The 22,750-nt window shown below is 33.3% G+C and overlaps 1 protein-coding gene across 3 annotated transcripts in view; it reads left to right on the top strand.

The window, feature by feature from the left end:
• Nucleotides 1–22,750, top strand: part of NMU (neuromedin U) — a 28,535-nt gene extending 5,785 nt beyond the window's left edge. The window contains exons 3-11 of one of the 3 annotated variants that reach the window (XM_057502240.1): nt 8,657–8,704; nt 9,955–10,045; nt 12,276–12,335; nt 13,751–13,780; nt 13,873–13,923; nt 15,519–15,593; nt 18,511–18,564; nt 19,640–19,679; nt 22,560–22,750. In XM_057502240.1, coding sequence (XP_057358223.1) covers nt 8,664–8,704; nt 9,955–10,045; nt 12,276–12,335; nt 13,751–13,780; nt 13,873–13,923; nt 15,519–15,593; nt 18,511–18,564; nt 19,640–19,675 — 438 coding nt within the window. In that variant the 5' untranslated portion in view covers nt 8,657–8,663 and the 3' untranslated portion in view covers nt 19,676–19,679; nt 22,560–22,750. The remainder of the gene's footprint in view (nt 1–8,656; nt 8,705–9,954; nt 10,046–12,275; nt 12,336–13,750; nt 13,781–13,872; nt 13,924–15,518; nt 15,594–18,510; nt 18,565–19,639; nt 19,680–22,559) is intronic. The other 2 variants (XM_036895294.2, XM_057502241.1) reach the window with 2 other exon arrangements.

Below are 22,750 nucleotides of genomic sequence, written 5' to 3'. Positions count from 1 at the left end.
TGAAGAAAAGATGAAAATAAAAAATATGGTAAATGGTAAAGTAAGATGGCAGAAAGAAGTCCTAATAATAATTATAATAAATATGAATGTGTTGAAATACATCACTTAAAAAAAGGGATTCTCAGATTGGATTTTAAAAGAAGATCCAACAACACGTTGTCTATAAGACTCACACTTCAAACAGAAAATGAAAAAAAAGGCTTAGCATAAAAGGATGGAAAATGATGTACCAATCAATTATGAAGAGCAAGAAAATTGGACTAGTGGTCTTACTACGTGATAAAATAGAAGTCAAATAAATAAACCATCATAATAGATAAAGGAGGATCTTACATGCTGGGAAAAACAATAGAGCAAAAAAATACAACCATCATTAAAATATATTAACAAAACAACCTCAAAATTTGTTTAACAGTTGATAGGACTTCAGGGAAAAATAAATAAATGAATATTTGTAGTTGGAGATTTTAATAAACCTCTTTTAAAACTGAGAGTTAAAGCAAGTAACATGTAAGTAAATAAATTAAAGACCTAGTCATACAATTAATAAGTTTGAGCTATTAGAAATATTTTTAAAAGCTCCACTAAATTCTGTATACATTCTTTTTGAGTATAATTGGAACATTTAAAAAAAGGAGTAGACCATGTGTTAGAATACAAAGAAAATTTCCATAAGTTAAAAAGAATCCATTTTAAATCTTTTTCAAATCATAATGCAGTAAAATTAGAAATTAATTATAAAAACACAACTTAAATATCCCATCTGTTTGGAAAATAGGTAGCATTTTGGTACATAACCTTAGACTAAAAAGGAAATTACAAAATACGTAGAACTGAGTGACAAAATATTATAAGTCAATTTGTATGCAAAATTTGTAACAGCTGAAACAGCAGTTAGAAGTTTAGCTTCATGAATATTTATTGGGGAAAAAAGTTTAAAACAAGCTAAGCAACTATATGTGGGGGAAAGAAGAATAGGAAAAACTCAAAGAAGAATGAAGTAACTAATAATAATAAAGACAGAAATAAATTTTTAAAAGGGAGAGGGAGAGAACAAATTAACACTTAACAAAACCATATGTTTATTCTTTCACAATGTTAATAGCACTGGCAGTACTTATTTAAAAAGGCAGAGAGAAAAGTTAAATATACAGACTGAAAAAAGGATAGACCACCAAGGAAAATAGAGATTTTAAAATGTTTTAAATAAGTGTTAGGGACAACTGACTCGTGATGGCTGCACAACTCTGTAAATAACACAAAAAAGCCCATGAGCTGTACACTTTAAATGGGTGAATTGTATAGTATATGAATTATATGTCAATAAGCTGTTACCCCAAAAAAAGTAGTATAGACAGCTATATGGTAATAATTTCAAAAACTTAGATGAAGTGGATAAATTCCCAGTAAAGTATCTGATGCCAAAAAGGTATAATAGTAATACAATAAGAACTGAAGAAACATTTTTCTTCTTTCCTCATATCATTGGCCGTGGCCTCCAGTACTTTGTTACACAGTAAATGTATTTAAGTCTTCTCTATAAACAAATAATTTACTGTAGAATTTTGTTATATAATGTTTACCTAGTTAAGGAAGTTCTCTTTTCCTATGTTGCTAAGAGTTTTGCTAATCCTAAATAAAATGTGAATTCAGATTCTTTATCTGCATCAGTATTGAGATCAACAATATGTCTTTTCTCCTCTAATCTATAATTGTGATGAATTACATTAATAAATATCATGCTCTTAAACTGCTAGAGCTAAGATGAGAATTCAGAATACTTTTGGATATAATACCACTATACAAGAATCAGTAACATTTCTTTTCACTAAAAAAAATTCCATGGAAATAGAGTTTAAAATATTATATCATTCACAGTGGTAACAAAAATTAAAAAAGTATTTAGGAATTAACCTAACCACAAGTACTTAATAGCTTTATGGAAAAGTTTTAAATTTAATAAAGGAAATAGAAGGTGGCACGAATACACAGAGAGACAGTCTTTGCTCTTGAATGGAACAATTAATTTAATGTAATAAAAATATCAGTTCTCCCCAAATTAGTCAATGTAAATTCCATAAAATCAATGTAATCCCAATCAGAATTCCATTTAGGTTTTTTTTCAAACTGTATAAATTTAACTTAAAATTGACATGGTCAATTTAAAATAAAGGTCTACAAATAGCTAAGGAAATTTTACACATAAAGAACTTGTCTTTATATAAGATAAGAAATTTTCCTACCAGCTACTGTAAAACTGTAGTAATAAAAAAGGTGTGGAAATGGTACAAGAACAGACAAACAAACAGGACTAGAGCTTGGAGAGTTTAGCAGATACTGTCAGTGCCCTGTCATATCCCTTTGTTGTTCACTATTCCAGGTCACGCCAAACTCGCTGTTTCTAATTACAAGCACCTGTGACTGCCTGGTTGGCCCGTGCTCAGGGCAGACCAGAAGTGCCTGGGAGAAAATGCCTCCACCACTGCCAACAGCCCTCAATTGGTGATCCAACGGAGTTGGTGGATAGAATACCTTAGCTGTCTCTCCCTCAGTTGGGATAACTCTGAAATGTATTCTGCACTGGCTCTCAGTTCCCCCAGACAAAAATCATCCCCCAGTGGTAATCTGCTTGATAACAAGCCCTTTATTGGATTCCTTCTCTTCCCTGTTTTACTTCTCCACTCTTCTACTAGTGTTTCTTGGGTCATCTCCCAAATAATCTGTATATATCCACATCCTTATCTCAAGATCTGTTTCTGGGAGAACCCAACCTAAGGTAGAAATACACAAACACATAAACTTAACTTACAATAAAATTAACACTAAAATTTGGAGGGGAAAGGATAGATTATTTGGCAAATGGGGGCTGAGAAATTTGCTGACTGTATGGAGAAAAATAAAGCTAACACACCATACAAAGGGGAGCTCCAGGTGGATTAAAGATCTAAATATAAAGGGTAAATTACAGAGTTAATAGAAAATGTCTTATTTTAGGAAGTTATCTTCCTGAGTTAGGAAGAGGGAAAGACTTCCTAAATAAAATTTCAAATATAAATCATAAGGCCAAAATATGATGAAGTGAATTATATTAAAAATAAAAGATTTCTTTCAACAAAGACTCCATTGAAAAAGGTAAAGCCTTTGAAAGAAAACATTGACAATGACTAACACTGATAGGAGGTAATTTTAAGGCTCTGTTCAACCAACTGAATGAAGATAGGAATCCAGAGAAAAATACTCAAAGGATAGAACAGGTAACTTACAAAGAGGAAATTTAAAAGGCCAACAAGCATCTAAAGAAATGCTCAAATTCATTAGTAACAATGAAGTGAAAATTTAGGCAACAACAAAGTATCACTTTCTACCCATTAGACTGGCAAAAAAAAAAAGATGAAATCTAGATAATGGCAAGTGTTTGGAAGGTTGTAGGGAGTATAAACCCTTATGCATTGTTATTGAGTATGTTAGCTGATTGAGCCATCTAGAAAGCCACCTAAACATCCCATGATCTAACATTCCCTCTCTGAGTATACAGCCCAAAAATGATCTCCTACAGATCCTTAAGTAGAAGATAGATACAAGGAGGTTGGTTATAGTTTTGCTTATAAAGGAAAGAATTGGAGGGAGCCCAGCTGTCCGTCACTGGGTAGGCAACATGTGATGGGTGCACATTATATTCTACAGCAGTTAGAAGCAACATACTAGATATGCTTAGTAACATGGACAGACCTCAAAGTAGAGTACTAAGTGTAAAGTAAGAAAATACTATATATGCACACCAAACATGGCAGATTTTACAAGACCATAAACAAACAGGATACATCAAATACATTACTAGAGTTGCCTATGGAAATATGGAATAGTAGTAGGAAATGGAAGTATAAAAGAATAAATAGAGTCCAATGATGATAGTGAGCTTTGAGCTATTAGCTGAGGAAAATACCATTTGTTTCTAAGCCATCACTAACAAAATATGTAAAAGAAGATAGAAGGTATGAGTCAAGTACTAAACAATATTCAATAGCATAGGAATAAATACCATCTCCAACTCTATAGGTATCTCCAACTCTATAGAAATTCTGTATTCATAGACCATGAATATACCAAGTCTCTGCCTTGGTATATCAAAACACATGCTAGAAATATACGAACAAGATGAAGAATAATTTAGACAACAGATATTAATATCAATAAAAAGCATCTATTTTAACTTGAAATTATCTGTATTTCTGTGAAAAAATATTTTAGATGATAATGCTGGAAAAAAAATAGAGTTGTAAAAGAACTACACATTTTTTTTATGGAAAAATATATTCAAAGAAGGTAAGATGCTAAGAACATATAGTTAAGTTTTCTGCTGAGGTTTGAAAAATTATAGAGCTATTCAGACACTAGAAACACGTATTTTCAAACCATATACAGAGACCTAATCATTTTCAAACAGAATCATCAATGGATTCTACAGAGTTCTCAAAAGCAATTAGTGGCACTTAAAACCATTAGGGCCATAAGCTGAGTGAAATGAACAAATGTTTACCCCAATGGAAAGTTGGTGAGCAATGTTGGTGTGCCTTTTAAAGAAAGGAGAACAACGACTGAAAAGCTTTGCAGTTTTCTCCTAATTTGATTAATTGGTGCTTTTTCTTATTCTGATGTTTTTATTCAAACAATTTTGATGCCCTGATTAGCTAGCTCTGAGGTTCAAGGGCCGGTTGTTCTTGGACACTGCCACCCCACACAGATGGCAAACTTGGTCTGTGGGTGGACAGCTTGCCCCTTGAGCATGTAATGTGTTCAGATACCTAAGCGCCACAAAAATTTCAGAAGGAACCACTTCCTCCTTCCCTAGTAGAGCAAACTAGGTAACATTTGGAGATGACATATTAAGTACTGGTCACAATTCAGAGCTTAAAAGGGTATTTTTTTTTGGCTTTATTTTTTTCTCCACAAGTTCAGTGCAATTTAATTAAAGGATATTTAATGAGATAAAAGAGGAAAATACAGCAAATTCAACTAGACCTGAAAAGGACCTGAAGACTACAGAATAGACTCCCTACACCTGAGAAAGAAGAGAGGACCACACAGAAAAGGGCCAGGAAGAGGACAGCCCTGCTCACAGCCAGCTCAACAGAGATTCTTGAGCTGATCACAAAGGTAGCAGCTCAAGCAAACTTTCCACCCAGACTTAGACCACTACAGAAGCCAGACAGAAAGGCATCCCACCCATGCTGACAACTGGGGCCCCTGCAAAATACAACCAGGCACTAGAGAGTAAAGCATCTTGAGCTTCTGGTTAGCACAGCACACCTTCTTCATAAAGCTATTACTCTTTAGACCAGAAAGCATAGCAGAGACATCTAATACAAAGGGTGGAACACAGAATTTCTGACAAAATGAGTGGGCAGAGGAATTTGATCCAATCAAAACTACAAGACAGAACCCCAGAAAGAGGGCTAAATGAAACAGAGATCACCAATCTTCTTGATAAAGATTTCAAAATGAAAGTCATAAACATGCTCATGGTTATAGAAAAATATTCAGGATCTCAGGGAGGACTTCAACAAAGAGGTAAATAATCTGAAAAAGAGCCACTCAGCTGAAGAATACAGGATCTGAAATGAAACATGAAATGGAGAGATTTAAAAGGAGATTAGATCATGTAGAGGAGAGGTAAATGAAATAGAAACTAGAAAACAGGAAAACAAAAGAAGCTGAGGAACAGAGAAAAAAGGATCTCTAGGAATGAAAGAATAATAAGAGAGCTATGTGACCAAACCAAACAAAGCAATATTCACATAATAGGGATACCAGAAGGAGAAGAGAAAGACAAAGGGATAGAGAGTCTCTTTAAGGAAATAATTGTTGAAAACTGCCTCAATCTGGGGAAGGAAATAGATATTCAAGTCATGGAAGTACAGAGATCTCCTAACAAAAGGAACCCCAGGAACACAACACCAAGAACATATAATAATTAAAATGGCAAAGATCGAGGATAAGAGAGAATGTCATAGAGAGAAAGCAGTCAGAGAGAGAGAAAAAAGATTACTTACAAAGGAAACCCATCAGGCTATCAGCAGACTTCTCAGCAGAAACTCTACAGGCCAGAAGGGAAAGGCATGATATATTTAATGTACTGAAACAAAAGGACCTCCAACCAAGAATCCTCTACCTAGCAAAATTATCAATTTAATTTGAAGCAGGGATTAAACAATTTCCAGATAAACAAAAGTTGGAAGAATTTGCCACCATTAAGCCAGTCTTACATGATATGTTAAAGGGATTGCTGAAGATGGAAATGACCCTAAGGCTAAATACCTTTCACTAGTGAAAATAAACTCACGGTAAACTTTTCCTATTTCATCCCAAAATTGCTCTTCTTTTCAACCCTGAAACTTCTTCAACCACAGGGACAATATTTGATTGGAAAGTAATTAGTATATGAAATTAGTATATGGCCAAATTAGTATATGAAAACTAATATATCTCAGTCTGGAAACTTAACTTTAATTCAGATTTAAGTGCATGCTTCCACTAATTCACAAAGACTACTTCTGCATGTTTTTCTGATAAAGCTTAGCCTGAGTCACTTGTTCTACTATCAATTAATTACTGATCTGCATTTAAATACAGTTGATCCTGAACAACACAGATTTGAAAGGCATCAGTCCACCTATATATGAATTATAATACATTGGAAAATTTTTTGAACATTTGTGAGTGTTTGAGAAAAACGTTTACTTTTCTTCAGCTTACTTTATTTCAAAAATATATAATACATATAACATCCAGAAAGTGTTAATTGAATGCTTATGTTATTGGTAAGGCTTCCAGTTCAGAGAAGACCTTTAGTAGTTAAGTTATGGGGGAGTCAAAAGTTATACACAGATGTTCAACTGAGTGGGGGATGGGAGCCCCTTACCCCTGTACTTTTCAAGCATCAACTGTACTTTTTTTCCTAAGTCAAAGCTGCTCTGGGGCTTCCTTGGGATTGCATTCTTTTCCTTTTATGCTTTGCAGTAAGACTGAAAGCCTGGATTGTTGACCTACACCTACCACTTCCTCTGGGCAAGTCATATAACCAATCTGGCCTCAATTTTCTCATCTAATGAATGAGAAACCCATTTACTTAATTCATAATGTTGTTCTAATGATCATGAACAAGATGTGAAAATTTGTAAAGTGCAATAAAAACATAGGATAATGGTATTATTGCACTCAATAGTCCACACAAAGTGTAGAAAAGACATAAAATTAACATGATTTTTTTCCAGGCTTTAATTCATAAAAAAGTACCCAGCATGGACTCTATGTAGGGGTTTTTAAAATTTTCTCAATGCACTGTAAAAAATATTTCTGAAAAAGTAGCTTCTATAAAGAGCTTAATTTAAAGTTATACTTGAGAATCACTGTGCAGCATGATAAAACAGTTTACCTAAAACAACTTACTCTGGGCAAGTTAGGTATGGTAAAACCCCTGCCCTCAAGAACTTTATCACTGTGTGTGTGTATATGTGTGTCTTTATATCCATGTTTCTGGGTTTTATGGCATGGAAGAGGGAGCAGGTGGGTGGACACAGGGGACAAGTAGAACAGTTCTCCAAATATTTGTGGTATATAGAGAAGATGACAAATTCTGTGAGGATAAAAAAGGAGAGACATAAATTTATGCTTTTCTATAATATTGTATACCTTCATTATTCTCTAAATTAGAGAGTCAGGTATTTTAGTACATATGCAACTTGGAAGTCTTAAGGAGCTTCAGAAATTGTGATTAAAGAGTATGGCTTCTGCCCTTCAATTTGGTGTGAGAATGGAAATTACACTAAACTTATCAACAAAGAATTCTGGGACTACAAGGGGGCCCCTGAGATGTATGCCATCAACAAAGTTCAACTTAAATAAATCATCCAGACAAATGAGAATCCATTCTGTTTTTTTCGGGTCCCATTTAAAAAGGCCACCATAAAAAGAAATAAATACCATGAACAACTCCAAACATCCAGCTTAGTGCTTAATTTCCCAGGACAGTGTTTTAATGATTAATATAAATCTCTTATACTACAGCTTAAAGCCTTTCAAGTTTTCACTTTAGGATAAAGGCTGAGGACAGCTAGTTGTCATCTGTAGCTCAATAAACATTCATTGTAATATAGACCCCTTTTCTAATGCTGGCTCCTTGGTAGAGAACTAGTGGATTGTGTAGCTTTACTGTATGCTATTTATCACATGATTTATCATTTAGCATGTATGCTGTTATCATGTTAATGTAGGTGATGTGATTGGATTTGTGTGTAACAGAGAACCACATGATAAGAGGATGCTCCTTAAGTTTGAGGCCATTCTTTAATCACCACCCACATATCTCAGACTGAGTAATACCCCAAGTTTTTCCCCTGAGTGTTTGAAGCATCTTTATACTCACTGATGATTCCTTTCAACTATTTTGGGGATGGATACCCTGTGGTTGGTGGGGGAAATCTTAGGGAAATCTCAATTCCAGGACTTCCTTAGAAGGCTTAAGAAACTCCTCTCCCCCAAATTCAGAATCCTGAACTGTCATAGAACTTCAATTAATGTTACACAAGTAACTTTGTAAAGTCTGCTTTCCATTTTCTGTATATTTCCGAGATGTAACTAGCATTTTTGTTTTCTACAGATAGTTGATGCTTGTTCATCTTTCCTGTCCATGGATTCTCAGCCTCAGGTAATTCCGATTGGAGGTGTTCTGTAGTGACAAGCATTTGTGTTATGCTGAAACACTCCATTTCTCCCTTTGAATATGTCATTACTTTATGTATTTGTAAAAACATGTCAACATATTGGAAATTACTATGTTTTTTGCAGGTAATAATCAGTGCTATGAACTTGAGTTGCGAAGTGCTAGGGCTTTTATGTTTAAGTAGTATATAGACTTATAGATAATATACACATAGTTTGGAAATTAAATGCTAATTCAAAACAAAACTCTGTTATATTAAAAATAATGTACTTATTGCTGTATCTAGGAGCAAATGTCCTGACCCAGTTGAGTTTGAAACTCATGCAAAGATAAACTTTTGGGATCAGATTTACAGAGATCAAGCTGTCACTGTAACTAAAAAGTCAAGTTTGTGAATGTGGCCTTAGATCTGATGACAGGTGTGTTTGCTAAAACTGGTGCTCCCAGAATTAAGCGGGATTAGACAGTGATTTGGGGCTTCCCACCAAAGTTCGGTTTTCTGCCCCAGGGCCAAGGTCAGACAGGAACAGCTGGCCAGAGAGCTGGCTCCCTAAGAAGAAAGGGCTGAACGGAACATACTCAGTTTCCCTTCCCAATCATCTAACAGGTGAATTATTCCTTCTACCATAGGAAAGAGTTCACAGAGGGTTGGGGAGAGAGGAGAATTATTCTAGACCCTAAATATAGAAACAAGAGGAGTGGGAAATAAATGTGTCCTCCTTACACCATTTCTACTGGACGCTTCTGTCCGCAACTCTATCTCTAGTGCAGGGAGAGCAGGGAGATTTTTTATTTTCTTAAATAGTATCAGTAGTCTCTGCAGAGGCTCTGGCTCAACCTCCTTCAGAACAGTCAACTGTGTGCCTGGGGCATCCTGCTATGTGGTCTTGGCCAAGGCACCACGTCTATCCCCCCAATAGTCCTTCCAGAATGTCATCCTGGCTGGTGTGGAAAAACAGCCTTGTATAGCGCTGTGTTTCTCCTGCCTCCAATTGTGCCTGTGTCTGCACAGGATCACTTGCAGGAAATTACAGGCATTAGGTGGCAAAGCAAGTGCTAAATTCTGTGCAAAGCAAGACCAGGATAACAATAGATGATGTTTATGAATAATATTTCAAATTACTTGAGGAGCATTGATGGATATATAATGTGTGATGGATATTAATCAGCATACAAGCTTTTTGTGTTGTATTTAAAATTCAGGAACACCCTCAGAATTTCTTTTATTTCTGCAGTACTAAAAGGATGAACTTTACTCATCTAAACACCAGGATAAACCAAGCTTTTATTGGATTTGGAGACTGTGTACCTTTTGAAGAGAGCTTGGTAAATTTACTGTGGAATCTTTTACATTAATTGATACAATTCTTATTATTTTTTCTGGTATAATTATTAATAATAATTTTCACATTAACTGTAATTTTATTATTTATGTGTTTATCTGAGTGCTTAAAACATTTTTACTAAATAGAAAATAAAGGATCTTTGAGGCCCACAAGTAAAAAAAAACATTAAAAATTTAGTATGAGAAAAATCCTTAAAAAATAGTTGTAGCTTGGTGCATAATGGCTTCATGAGAAAATGCAATTTGTTTTGAAACATTGTCTGTCATACGCCAGTTTCCTTGCCAGATCTCAACTGGCTTAGAAGCTGTTTTCTAAGGAGACGCTTGTATATTCCACTTTATTCTTCTTTGAGTTAAGAAGCACATGACATCACTAGATATTTTCTTTTTATTGCATTGTATTTTGCAGCATTTCTAGAGGGCCATAAAAGGAAGTCGCAGGGATTTATTTTCAGATTTTTATGGTGCGACCTGTGTACCCAGCCCTGAAGGGAAAAAGTGAGACAGGATTTATCAGTGTTCACACTCTACCTTTTCTCTCATTCAACTCCCAGCCATGTGCTTACAGTCAATACGTGTGTAACACAGGAATAGAGCTGCTGGTCAGATGACCTAGCTCCTAGGCCACACTATGCCATCTACTAGCCACACAGTAGTGTAGTAGCCATGTGCAAGTGACAGTCTCTTGGAACCTTGCTTCCTTTATACTTGAGAATAACAATTGTCCTGTATACCTCACAGCTGTGTTTTTTTTTACAATTTTTAAAAAAAAATTTATTTTTGCTATCATTAATCTACAATTACATGAAGAACACTATGTTTACCAGGCTCCCTGCCTCACCAAGTCCCCCCACCCCCACTACAGTCACTGTCCATCAGCGTAGCAAGATGTCACAGCTGTGTTTTAAGGACATAATGTGAATTGTGTAATTATGAAATTTTGCAATTTATTGAAAGCACTACATAAATAGGAGACCTTTAATATTATTAATATGCATCCCAACCATTTGCATGGTAGGCAAACAAGTGGAAGAGAACAAAGCAGACCTCTGATGTGCTAGAAAGTAGGCTCAGAGAAGCTGTTTCATGACTCCAACTATATCTCTAATTACAGCCAACCATGTTAAACATGCACTGTTCAGAGGGTGAGAATATTGGTGGCCCCAAACAATCCTTTATGACATGTCTTCTAAATTAAGAGTAATTGCAGCTGTAAGTCAAGCTTTACAGGTCATACATTTTTTAAATGCTACTATTGTCAAAGAATTGCTATGTACCTAGCACTGTGCTAAAAGCTTTGCCTACATTTTATCCTTCCAAGAACTCTCTGCAGTGATGTTGTCATCCCTGATTTATGGCTGAAGCATCTGAAGCTTAGAAAGGTTAGGTAACCAACCCAAGGTAACACAGCTAATAGAGCAGAAATGGAATTTGCCCTGCATTAGAGTTGCAGACTGCTCAGCTCCATGGCCCAGGTTTTTCACCATGAATCCCAATACCTCCCCTACTGTTGCAGCTCCTCATTACTTCTAATATGCACTTACTAAGTAATCAACTGTTCATGGTATTCCTGTGCTAAATTCTGTGCAAAGCAGGTTTCGCCCCTGCTTGTCTGTTTGTGCTACTCCTCACCACACCCAGCTGGCTGCTAACCACAAGGAGCCCTGCCCTACTTCTATGCTCACAGGCTTTGAAAAACCTGATCTCCAGGTGTGCAGTCAGCAGCGTGGAAGGGTGGTAACTCAGATTAGGCACACCATCCACAGCTTCTTCCCCTCCAACTCCCATTGTTTGCAAGCGATTGCAGGATTTTCAAATTAGTCAATAATGAGTAATATTCAGTGAGGCTCACAACTTTGGCATGTAGATTCAGACTTTGCTATGAGCTGGGTCACTGTCCTAGTTAATTTCAGTCATAGAATTTCATGGAATCTTATAGTACTGAGAACTATGTACATGGACCATGGTGGAGGCCTCAGTCAGTGCATGTATTTAATATATAACATTTTCCTCACTGGAAGGTTTTACCTTTAGGAGCCAAGTTTCTGTCATGAGAGACACCAGGGGATCCCAACAGTTTCAAAGGGCCATAAGAAAGATTCTGTTCTGGGTATTTGGAATATCCTTTTGCTCCTAACGTTTTCAAGTTATATCTTCTATGCAAATGTTGTTAAAGCAGAAACATAGCTTACATGTCTTCGTTTCCATTAGGCATCTAATGCACTGGAGGAGCTGTGCATCGCAATTACGGGGACTCTACCAAAGCCCCAGGTAAGGCTGAAAGAGTCTTTTGTTGGTAGGCAAAAATTCCTCAGTGGTAGATTGGAATTCTTCCTGGAAGAAAATATACCCAATTTAGGAAGCATGCCAAGGGGAACTAGAAGAGTGAAAGTTGATTTTGGATAAGAAACAAATACTTCAATTTTTCAAATGTCTGAGAAAGTAGGGTCATATTAATGGAGTGTAAAGTTATCTAATCGGAAAATCCTATGTTCCTCTCAAGTATAAGATGTGTTCTAGTTCTGATGAGAGAAATTTGGCTCTTTTTCTCTCTCTGACTCATTCTACAATTGGAGAACAGATGCATCTGTGTAAGTTTGGCAGTAGGGACATTGTACGAGGTTAGAGAGAAGGACATGAAGAATGCAAAAAAAAAAAAAGCAAGTTGTATTGTCAATGTCGTCTCAAAATTATATTCTTAATATGATGTCTTGATTTTCTTATTAAAATTATTTGATTATTCTGGAAGAACTTTTTGTCCTGAAGTGAGGATAGGTGGGATAAGTGAGGATATTGAAAAATAGAATAATGTACCATACTTCAGTTTATATTCTGTATCTTATAAGTGAACTTATTTTAAAAATACCTTATTAAGGATAAGGTTAGAATTCTATTTCTTATTAGCAATTTTAATTTAACCTATGATCAATTATAGATTCTGACATCCATACCTCTCATATATAAGAATTAAAAGAAACCTTGATATTTTGAAAGCATAAATGGTTTCTGAAATGAATAAGTGTTTATTACTACATATTTTTCTAATGTTTGTAATAGTGATATTTTCCAAAAACACCTAATTGACTTTTAAAAATTAAACGGAAGAAATGGCAATCATTTTTATCCATGAGTTTACTTTTACTAAAAAGAGCAAAAAAATGAAAAACAACAAAAAGAATAAAAAAATGAAGAACAACAAAAAGAACAGCAAAAAAGTGACTAATATGACTCACTCTTAATATTTGGAGGGAGAGAGGAATGTAGAAACATTTATGAAAGAAAGCAAAAGTAACTCATAATCTTATTATTTAGTGGTAGCAGCTACAAATATTTTGATATGATTCCTTCTAGTCTTTTTCTATGAATATCCTATCATGTGATCATATCATAATTTTCCACTGTTGAATGTTTAGGATGTTTCCAATTTTTCACTCTTAGGAATAATGCTGTAGGAAAGATCTTTGTACTTTTATTTATAAACAGTATTAATTTCTTGTTTATTTTTAGAGCAACTGCTGCTTAACCAATTTCAGTCTTATATTTTATATTTAACATATGTGTCATATGTTTAAAGTTATATATAATCATAATACATTATAAATTATAACATACCATATATATATTATATCGGTGTATACTTTTATAATATGATCATATAATGATACTTACATACCTCTTTTCAACAGGAAACAGATGAAAAAGATAATGCCAAAAGGGTAAGGTGATTTCCATAAATATATACATTAAAAAAAATAATAAAAGGAACCACTAATCATTTATAGTAAAGCTTACTATTTTTTTTTAACAGTTCTTATTTCATTATTCAAAGACACAGAAGTTGGGCAATTCAAATGTTGTGGTAAGTTGTAGAATTGCTTCTTGTTAGTAATCTAGTACCATTTTAAACCTTTTTGCAGTTGATCTAATACAGATAGATCAAAATTCATGCTTTTTTTTAAAAAAAGTTCATATTTGGATGAACAAATTGGTTCAATTTTTATTATACATTTATCTTTTTTCTCAACTACGTGCATATTAAATTTATCCATTCATTCAACAGTTATTTTACTGAGTATCTACCACATGCCGAGAACAATTCTAGATATTAGCAATATAGCAGTAAGTAAAATAGGAAATTGCTGTCATGGAACTTACACTCTAGAGGCAAAAAAAAAAAAAAGCAAATGATTAAGTAAAGCATATTGTTTTAGATAGTGCAAGGGAAAAATGGATTTATCCAAAATCATTTTAAGAATTATTTTAAAAGATAATTGTCAAAATATTAAATTAAATATAAGTAGAATAACCAATTCTATTCCTAAGATCTCCTTATTTGTAATTAGGTGTTAAATATGATATTTTACTCTCTAAGATTCGCCAGATACCAATAAGTTGAGTTCAGTTCACTTTGAAATTGTGTGGTTTTAGTGATGGTTTTTCTTTTCATATTCATGGATTTACAAAGTGCTAGCCAACCTACTTTGGTGTTTCAGTCTAGAATACTTAATAATTATTTGACTATAATATTCTTCCTAAGTTTGTGACTCACTTCCATGGAACAGTTTAGGGAATGAGGAGCATAGTGTATTTTAAACATGTATATTTGTGGAAAGGTAACTATAATCTTAAACTCAGTTTTAGATGTTTATCACATTGAATATTCTTACATATGAGGAGTTGAAAGTTAGGTTATACTGGCTTTAAACCAAACAGAAGTTGAACTGGTTAACAACCACTATATAGTGCTTAAAGTATCCACTTGATAAATGAATTTATTATTTGTGAGAAGATATTCAATTCAAGCCATGCTTTTAAAATGAAACCATATCAAGTAGCCACATGTCTCAAATGTGCTTTCATTTTCTTCTGCTTGGCATCTTTACATTTTGAAAAACTGTATCTTAGTCACATTTTTCACCTCAATAACACATTGTCATTTTTGTGTCCCCTGCTGTCTTGTTCCCTATATTCAGTTTTAAATAAAATATGTATTTTATAAAGGAGGTTACTAGATGCATGTGCTGTATAACCTTGAAGATAAACATTTTCATGATGGAAAACTCATTCTCCCTGAGTTGGTTTCATCTGTCCTGTATCATTTTGAGTAAGTCTGGAAGCAAACAGCTTTTTGCCTCTTAAAGATGCAGGCAGATGATTTACTTGTTGGCAGCTGATGATGGAACTGAGGCCTTCAGGAAAGTGCTTCCTCAACATACTGACAAAGATCCTAACATAGAACTACCAAATTTAATTCTGTCTCTTGACTCATCTCCATAGTTCTTTGAAGTGCTCATAGCAGTCTGTCTTAGATAATGTCTTCCTTGTTTTTTTTTTTTCTTTTGGTCTGGAGCAAGTATAGTGGGTAAAACTAAACCAAAAAACAAATAGGAAACCATCTCTCTGCCCAAGGCTGAGAAGCCTTGTGCTCATTGTGTGTGTGTTCGTGTCTCTCAGTCGTCTGTTGTGCATCCGTTGCTGCAGCTCGTTCCTCAACTGCATGAGAGAAGAATGAAGAGATTCAAAGTGGACGTATGTAACAAACTGCATGCTTGCTTCACCACTCTTTGTGGGGCAGCCTTTCTGTTAATCCCCAGCTGTGGTGGCTTATGAGGTACCCTTCTTCAGCATAAACCCCGCAAAACCAGTTTGCTGATGGACCAGCATCTGTTTGCGGAAAGGTTTTCTCACTCAGGAAGAAGAGAATTGTTTTCTGTCCCCATGTATTGTCCCTTCTGACTCAAGCTGAGGGCAGTGAGGAAAGCTGGGATAAGGTTCCCTCCCAAGGGCATGACCTTCCCAGTGAGGAAACCTATTCTTGGTTTAAGAAAGGATGGGGCAGTGTGCCTCGTTGCTAGATAAGAGCAGGAGAAAAGGTAAAGGATGATTTACTGCCTCTGTATACAGGTTGACAAATGGCTAGGATAGCAAGCTTTCATTTTCTTTTTCTTTTTTTTTTTTGAGTTCTATATATTAGGATAGCATGATTTCTATTGAAGTTATTAAAATGTTATTAAAAGGAAGGCTCATGAAGTAAATATATCAGAAGCTAAATATAGGCATTAACTATGGTCCAAATCCAGTACCTATGTATAAGATGAATATAACTGAGTTTTAACACATTTTTTTTACTAGAAATAGCAGAGTTTTTATTGTCATTTAAAAAGAATCCTGTCTTTCATTGATGAAGGTTTCTTAAGTTTTGTTTTTGAGTAATGTCTTACATTGTTGTAATGCATGATAGTTTTAAGTCTTATCCCATTTTATTCTTTCAGCAACTGTGTTGGTACTTTATACAACTAGTGTTAATCCCAGTTTACAAAAGCAAAAAAATTTAGAATAGTTAAAGGTGTTTTCCAAGATCATTCTAGTAAGTGAGATTAGAGATGACAACAGAGTCTTCTGATTTATGGTCTATGCAAATTTTTTTTTCTCACTATGCCATTCCTAATAGTCTAATCTTGGATATTTTGTTATTTTACTGTTAGGTTTTTTCCTTAATTTAAGTACTACTGTAATTCTATTCTTCATAAAGTAATACCAAAAGACCTTAAATACTTTTAAAAATGCATATAGTTTAGGCAAATAAATTTCTCAAAATTTATTTTTATGGTTACTGTGTTCTCCCTAAATTCTTCACTTAAACTAAGCTTCCATTGAGGAAGACAGTATTTGCTGTAAACTTGAATAAGACATGTAAGAGAAACTATACTATCCTGTTAAAATTTTAGAATTTCCAGTATGGAAAAAAAATCAAATCAAACTTTGATTTGTCATCAAACTTCCTAGAAGTAATATATGCTTTTTTGAAACAACTTCTATATTCTGAATAATTTGCTTGACTTATGGATAGTGTAAAATTTCAAGGCAAAGATTCAGTTTCTTAAAATACAACAACAAATTATTAGTTTACTATATCACTTCAGTGTCATTATTTACCAAAGCTAAACACTCAGTATTGTGGTCAGTTTGGTGCTTTGTCTGAATGTTCCACCTTGAGTGAGATTATATTTCCAAACAGGTAGCTGAATATGAGAACTCTGCCTTAGTGGTATATAGCCTGATGGACAAATGGTAACTCCTAAAAGTATCTTGCAACACACCACGTTTCCTAGGAACCTATGGAAGAATTGAAAGTATGAGTAGAAAAGAAAGTGAAGTGTTAGCTTTGCTGGGCCTAATTCACCTAACTTTAAAACATATAATTTGAAAGTGAAATGTTTTGGGTTCTTACAGAAAATGAGTTTTCAGATCTTAGGTCATTCAAACACTTTTTCTTAAATTTTGTTTGCCTGACATCCTCACCTCCATCCCTACATCTTTATTACCTTTACCTCCCAAATTCTTGTATATACAGTTCAATTTCCAATGATAAGACTAAAAGACCTGTATGTTTGGGCTTGAAAGTTTTAAATTTTTGCACATTTTAGGGTACATTCTACCTTTTTTTCCTGTTTAATACAATATACACAATTTTTCTTATGCAAACATGTAAGCATATAGTTTCCATCTGTGCATTTTTAAATACGAAAAATTTCAATTTTTTAAGTAATTTGGGGGGTTATTGTCAGGATGGGAATTAGGTACAAAATATTGAGAATTTAAGATACATTGGTTGTAAAGCAAGGATTTCAGAATTTTAATAAATGTGAGAGCCATTTCTTAATATTTAAAAATATGATTGGACTATTATGGAATAATTAAAAAGAGTCTTGACAGATTTTACAGTGATTGCCATCCTGATACTTTTATAACAAGTGATTGTTGTTGAAAACAGAAAGTTAAAAGAACCAATTTTGTGGAAACCATAAATATTTTTCCATTAGGTTTAAAATAAAATGTTTAAGAAGAGAAACATTTCAGAATATACCCATTACGACTAATTGGTTTGTTTCTATTTGTGTTTTTTTTATTACCATTTCTGTAAATATAATTATATTGGGAAAATCTTTTCTGAAGTTTCATTGAATAACATAGTTTACCAAATTTGTCCCTCAATTTAAATTTTAATTAATATAGACATATTGTGTATTTTAGCTCTGACACAATTCTATTTTATATGTGTCTCTTTTCATGTATTATTAGCACATGAAATGTATTTTAAAGAAATTTTTCATTCTAACAAAATGGAGATTTTAAATATACTTAATTACCTGTGAAATGTGTCTCATTTCTCTTTCTACTTATGGATGAATACATGTATAACTGGCAAACATTCTATAAACAGAATCAGTTAAATTGACAAGGAATTTATTTTAAAATACAATATTCTGATGATACTGCTAGTTGTTGAAAACTCTCCAGGTACAAATATTACTTATTAAAATGAATTATATACTCAAGTCCTTGATTCCCTCTTTGTTTAATTTTGGCAATCAAAAATAACTTTGAGCTCACTATACTCTCAAGAAGGATTTGCACTTACTTTTACTGTTATTCTCTAATTCAGGGAGAATTCCAAGGTCCTTTTGCAAGCGAAAGTCGAAGATACTTTTTATTCAGGGTATGTAAATTTTTTAAACTGTATTTAAAAAAATTAATATCAAAATTGAAAAATACTTTAAATGTACATTAATTTACATTAACTCATAAGTTTTAATTAAGTTTTGAAGTTTACTTATAGATACTTGACAGCAGGTGTCATAGTCTGAGATTCACTTCTTCCCCAACCTTATTGCTTTAATACTATGGCATCTCTTATCTTTTCTCTAACCTACCACTTGTGTTTGTAAATACCCTAAATGATAGCCATCTGTTTCACAGTTTAGTTTCACAACATTTCATGTGCATTTTCATGTGAGTCTCTTAAAGATGCATTACTCCTTAAGTTCTAATAAATCATTTACAAATGATTTAGGAAGATTGGAAGAGTTATGACTGTTTTCCTGAGATTTTAAAAGTAAAAGAATCAACTATAATAGACAAAAGTTTGTAGTTACATTTAATATTTTATATGTCCAAACTGTCTGTGAAGAGTGACTTTCTTTCCAAACAGGAACTATACTTTCCAAAATGTTTGTATCCTTAATATATTACCAGAGATTTTTCCTTCATTCACTCATCAACTATTTATTATATTTCTGCTGGATGCTGGGTAATGCACTGAAGGCTGGGAATATAAAGACAGATAAGATTCCATTCTTATGCTCTGGGTGTTTGCAGCCTAATACAGGAAACTGATAAATAAACAAATGCAAAATGCTTTGTCAAATGTATTCACCCAGGGGCTGTGGTTTCTGAAAGAAAAGCATTTATTCCAAGCTGGGGAGTGGAGGAGGTACAGTGGAGGTACAGAGAAGCCTTTAAAGAAGGGTTGAATTTGAAGAATCAACAGTAACTAGCCAGTGAAATATTAGCTAAGGAATTTCAACTTTATTATAAAGGCTAAGGGGAGCCATATGGTAAGATTTGTATTGGGAAACTAATTTTAACAATAAATTGGAGAATGGATTGACAAAGGAGCAAGACTAGATAAAGGAAGAAATTATTCCACTCACTGAGATCACCAAGTGGCTTTCTATGGAAATTAACTTCCCTCCTTAGTTACACTGATTTATTTCTAATTTATTCTTTTCCAGCCACGAAATGGAAGAAGGTCAGAAGGTTACATTTAAACTGGTATGTGCTTTACAACTCAACCAGTTTGAAAATTTGTTTTCAGATATTCACAAATTAAGCTATGCTCAGTATATTTCTATTAGTTGATTGCATGTGTGCATTATTGTTCTATGTAAATACTACTACAATTATAGGGGCTGTGAGGGAATTTTAGGATAGAAAATGCTAGTATTTTAGGATGAGACCTTTGCTTTGCTCATGTCATACATTCCTCAGACTATGTCACAATAGTCTGTTTGACTGTTTTGAAGGCATTGACTTTATCATCAGTTATTGTACAAGTGGTATATGTCAGGGATTGTGTTATTATTGTGGTAATCAGTGTTCACAATTATGGGCCAGGACTTGCACATTGAGTGCATTTTGTCTTCTTAGTGACCTATACTCAAAGTTCTTATAAAAGCTGTGATTTACCATTTCTAGGGAACTAAGAAAATGTGGAAAGACATGAGAACATGACTTCTACTTTGGGATTCCCAGAGTTTCCAACCTCAGTGCTGGAGATATAATAGATGCTTCATAGCTGTTGAATGTCCCTACATGTTTCACAAATATGTCAATCCTAATATCTGATTAGACTATGAGTTTTAAAATTAAACCGAAATGCAGATTGATAAATTTACCCTACAAAAGTAAAAGGTATATTCTGCTATCTTTATGTAATCCTAAATGCAGATTATATGTTGAAAATATTTTTGCAGATATCTCACGTCATTTATTTCAACCCTTACATACTTACTTAGCTTAAGAATGTTAAAATACTTAATATTTTATCATAGAAACAAAATCAAAGTGCACCATTTCTAAGGAAGATAATACAAAATTATGTAATATCTAAAAAATAAATATAATGAAAGCAATGCATATTAAAACTTAACAGGGCTCTGCCAAAGGTATAGTCAGTGGAAAATTCAAGGCCTTAAACACCGAAGCAAGAAAGAATGAGCAAATTAAGGATTTAACTCAGAAAGTATGAGGTGAACCTCAGGAAAGCAAAATGAAGAAAATTATAAAATGAAAGCTTAAATTAATAAATTATAAAATAGTACAAAGAAGAATTGGTAAATCAAGCCAAGTTTGATAATATGCAAAAAATAAAATTTAAAAAATTTGCCTAATTATTGTATCCTAATCAAGAAAAAAATGAAAAAAACATAAACATACAAAAATACAAATGAAAACACAAGGGAAATTAAAGCAGATATAGAAGAAATGGAGATCATAGAACAGTGCTTTGCATATCTGTGCCTATCAGTTTGAAAACCTGGATAAAATAGAGGGTTGTCTAGTAAAGTAGGTACTACCAAGATTGAGCCAGAAGAAAGAAAAAAATTTAACCAAATAACAGCCATGGAAAAAAAAATTGAAATCATTATGTAGAAACGTGCCCTTCAAAAATACCAGACCAATACATTTTTTATTTTTCTAGCTCAGAAAAGTAGAAAAACCTCAAAATACTTTTTATGAAGCCAGGAAATACTTATACCAAAATCTTTAAAAAGTAGGATAAAGAAGGAAACTGTAGGTCAATCCTATTTATAAACATCCGTGCAAAAATTTTAAAGAAACATTTTAAATTGCATTCAGCAGTATATTAAAAATATGTGAGCCCATGATGGGAAGTTTTTTCCAGCAACTCAGTGGTTCAACATTAGGGAGTCTATTAAAATATTTTTGCCATCAGAAGAAAAATTATATGAACATCTCAACAGATGCTTTTGGTAAAATTTCACATAAATTTCTGATGTTTTAAAAGAAGAGCCTAGAAAGAAATGAATCTTTATTAATATTATTTATATAAAGGTCCAAACAATGTCAGTAGTCGGCTTGATAGTAAAACATTTTAGCACATTCCCAAATTCCTGTGAATGTCAGGAATAAAACAAGGAGGGATTCTCTGTCTCCTTGTATTTAATGTAGCTCTTATACATTGGTGAGTTCAGTTAGATAAGGAAGAAATCCAAGATACGAATATTGAAAATGTGAAGAAAAAATTTAATGTGCTCACAGGGCATAATTAGTAACTTAAATTTTTAGACTGTGTTTGCCATTAACCCCTGTTATGTTCACATTAGAAATGTGAGCAACCATATTCTTAATTTGCTCTTTCTTTAAGGAACTAAGAACAAAAATTAATGGAAAAAAATCAGTCTTTTATAATATTGCAAGTATAGAGACTTTTACAAAGTGTGAACAAATAATAGTTTAATACTAAATGGAAAAAATGTCTGTGATTGTAGCACCAAACTAAGTCTTAGAGTGCTCACAAATGTGAAGTGGAATTTAATCATAATTTGATTAATTTAGTAAGAAATTCTTTCCGAAATCGAGGAGTATAGCTTCATTTAGATTGTTTCCAAGATCAGGGCCTAAATAGACTAATTCACTCAGAATTTCATTTTATTTTGTCAACAGAGAAACAGTTCAATAATCATTTTATCTTTGTTTTTTCATCTGGTTATCTGAGGTCTTACTGTATCCTGGTGACTTGTATTTACTTAGAAAGTGGTTAGACATAAAAAGGATAACTTAATTACAAATACACAAGGAAATAAATACATGAGGAATAACTGCAACTTTTGAGATATTTTACTCATAAATCTTATTGGCATCAGTGAGCTTTAAGAAACCACTTTTATTATAGTTAAATACTGTAAAATTTTGGAAAATACAGACATACAGAATAAGTGTTCCTTCAGAGAGATATTAATGATAGCTAAAAATGTATAGATTGAAAAAAATAGCTGAGAAATATCTCTGATGTCAATTTTATCACACATGACAAAATATTTATGGAAATGTCTATTTACAAACATGTATATGCACATTCACATACTCACTTATTCTTGAATCTAAATTCAATTTTTCTTTTTTTTACAGGATACCAACAATTTTCCACAGAAACAATGCCATGGAAATATGAAATATACTGACATTTTGTTTTCTTCTCAAAAAAATCCTTGCTAAGTTTACCATGTTTGGGAATCCTTGTGTTGTAAACATCCTCAATAAAAGTTGGTTGAGGTTGAAAATGTTTAATATGTTGAAAATAAAAAAAGCATCTTAAAATA

Source organism: Manis pentadactyla, chromosome 5 (genome assembly GCF_030020395.1).
Source record: "Manis pentadactyla isolate mManPen7 chromosome 5, mManPen7.hap1, whole genome shotgun sequence".
Taxonomy (NCBI): Eukaryota; Metazoa; Chordata; class Mammalia; order Pholidota; family Manidae; genus Manis; species Manis pentadactyla.
The sequence above is the reverse complement of the archived record's forward strand: the minus strand, read 5'-3'. Positions and strand labels throughout refer to the sequence as shown.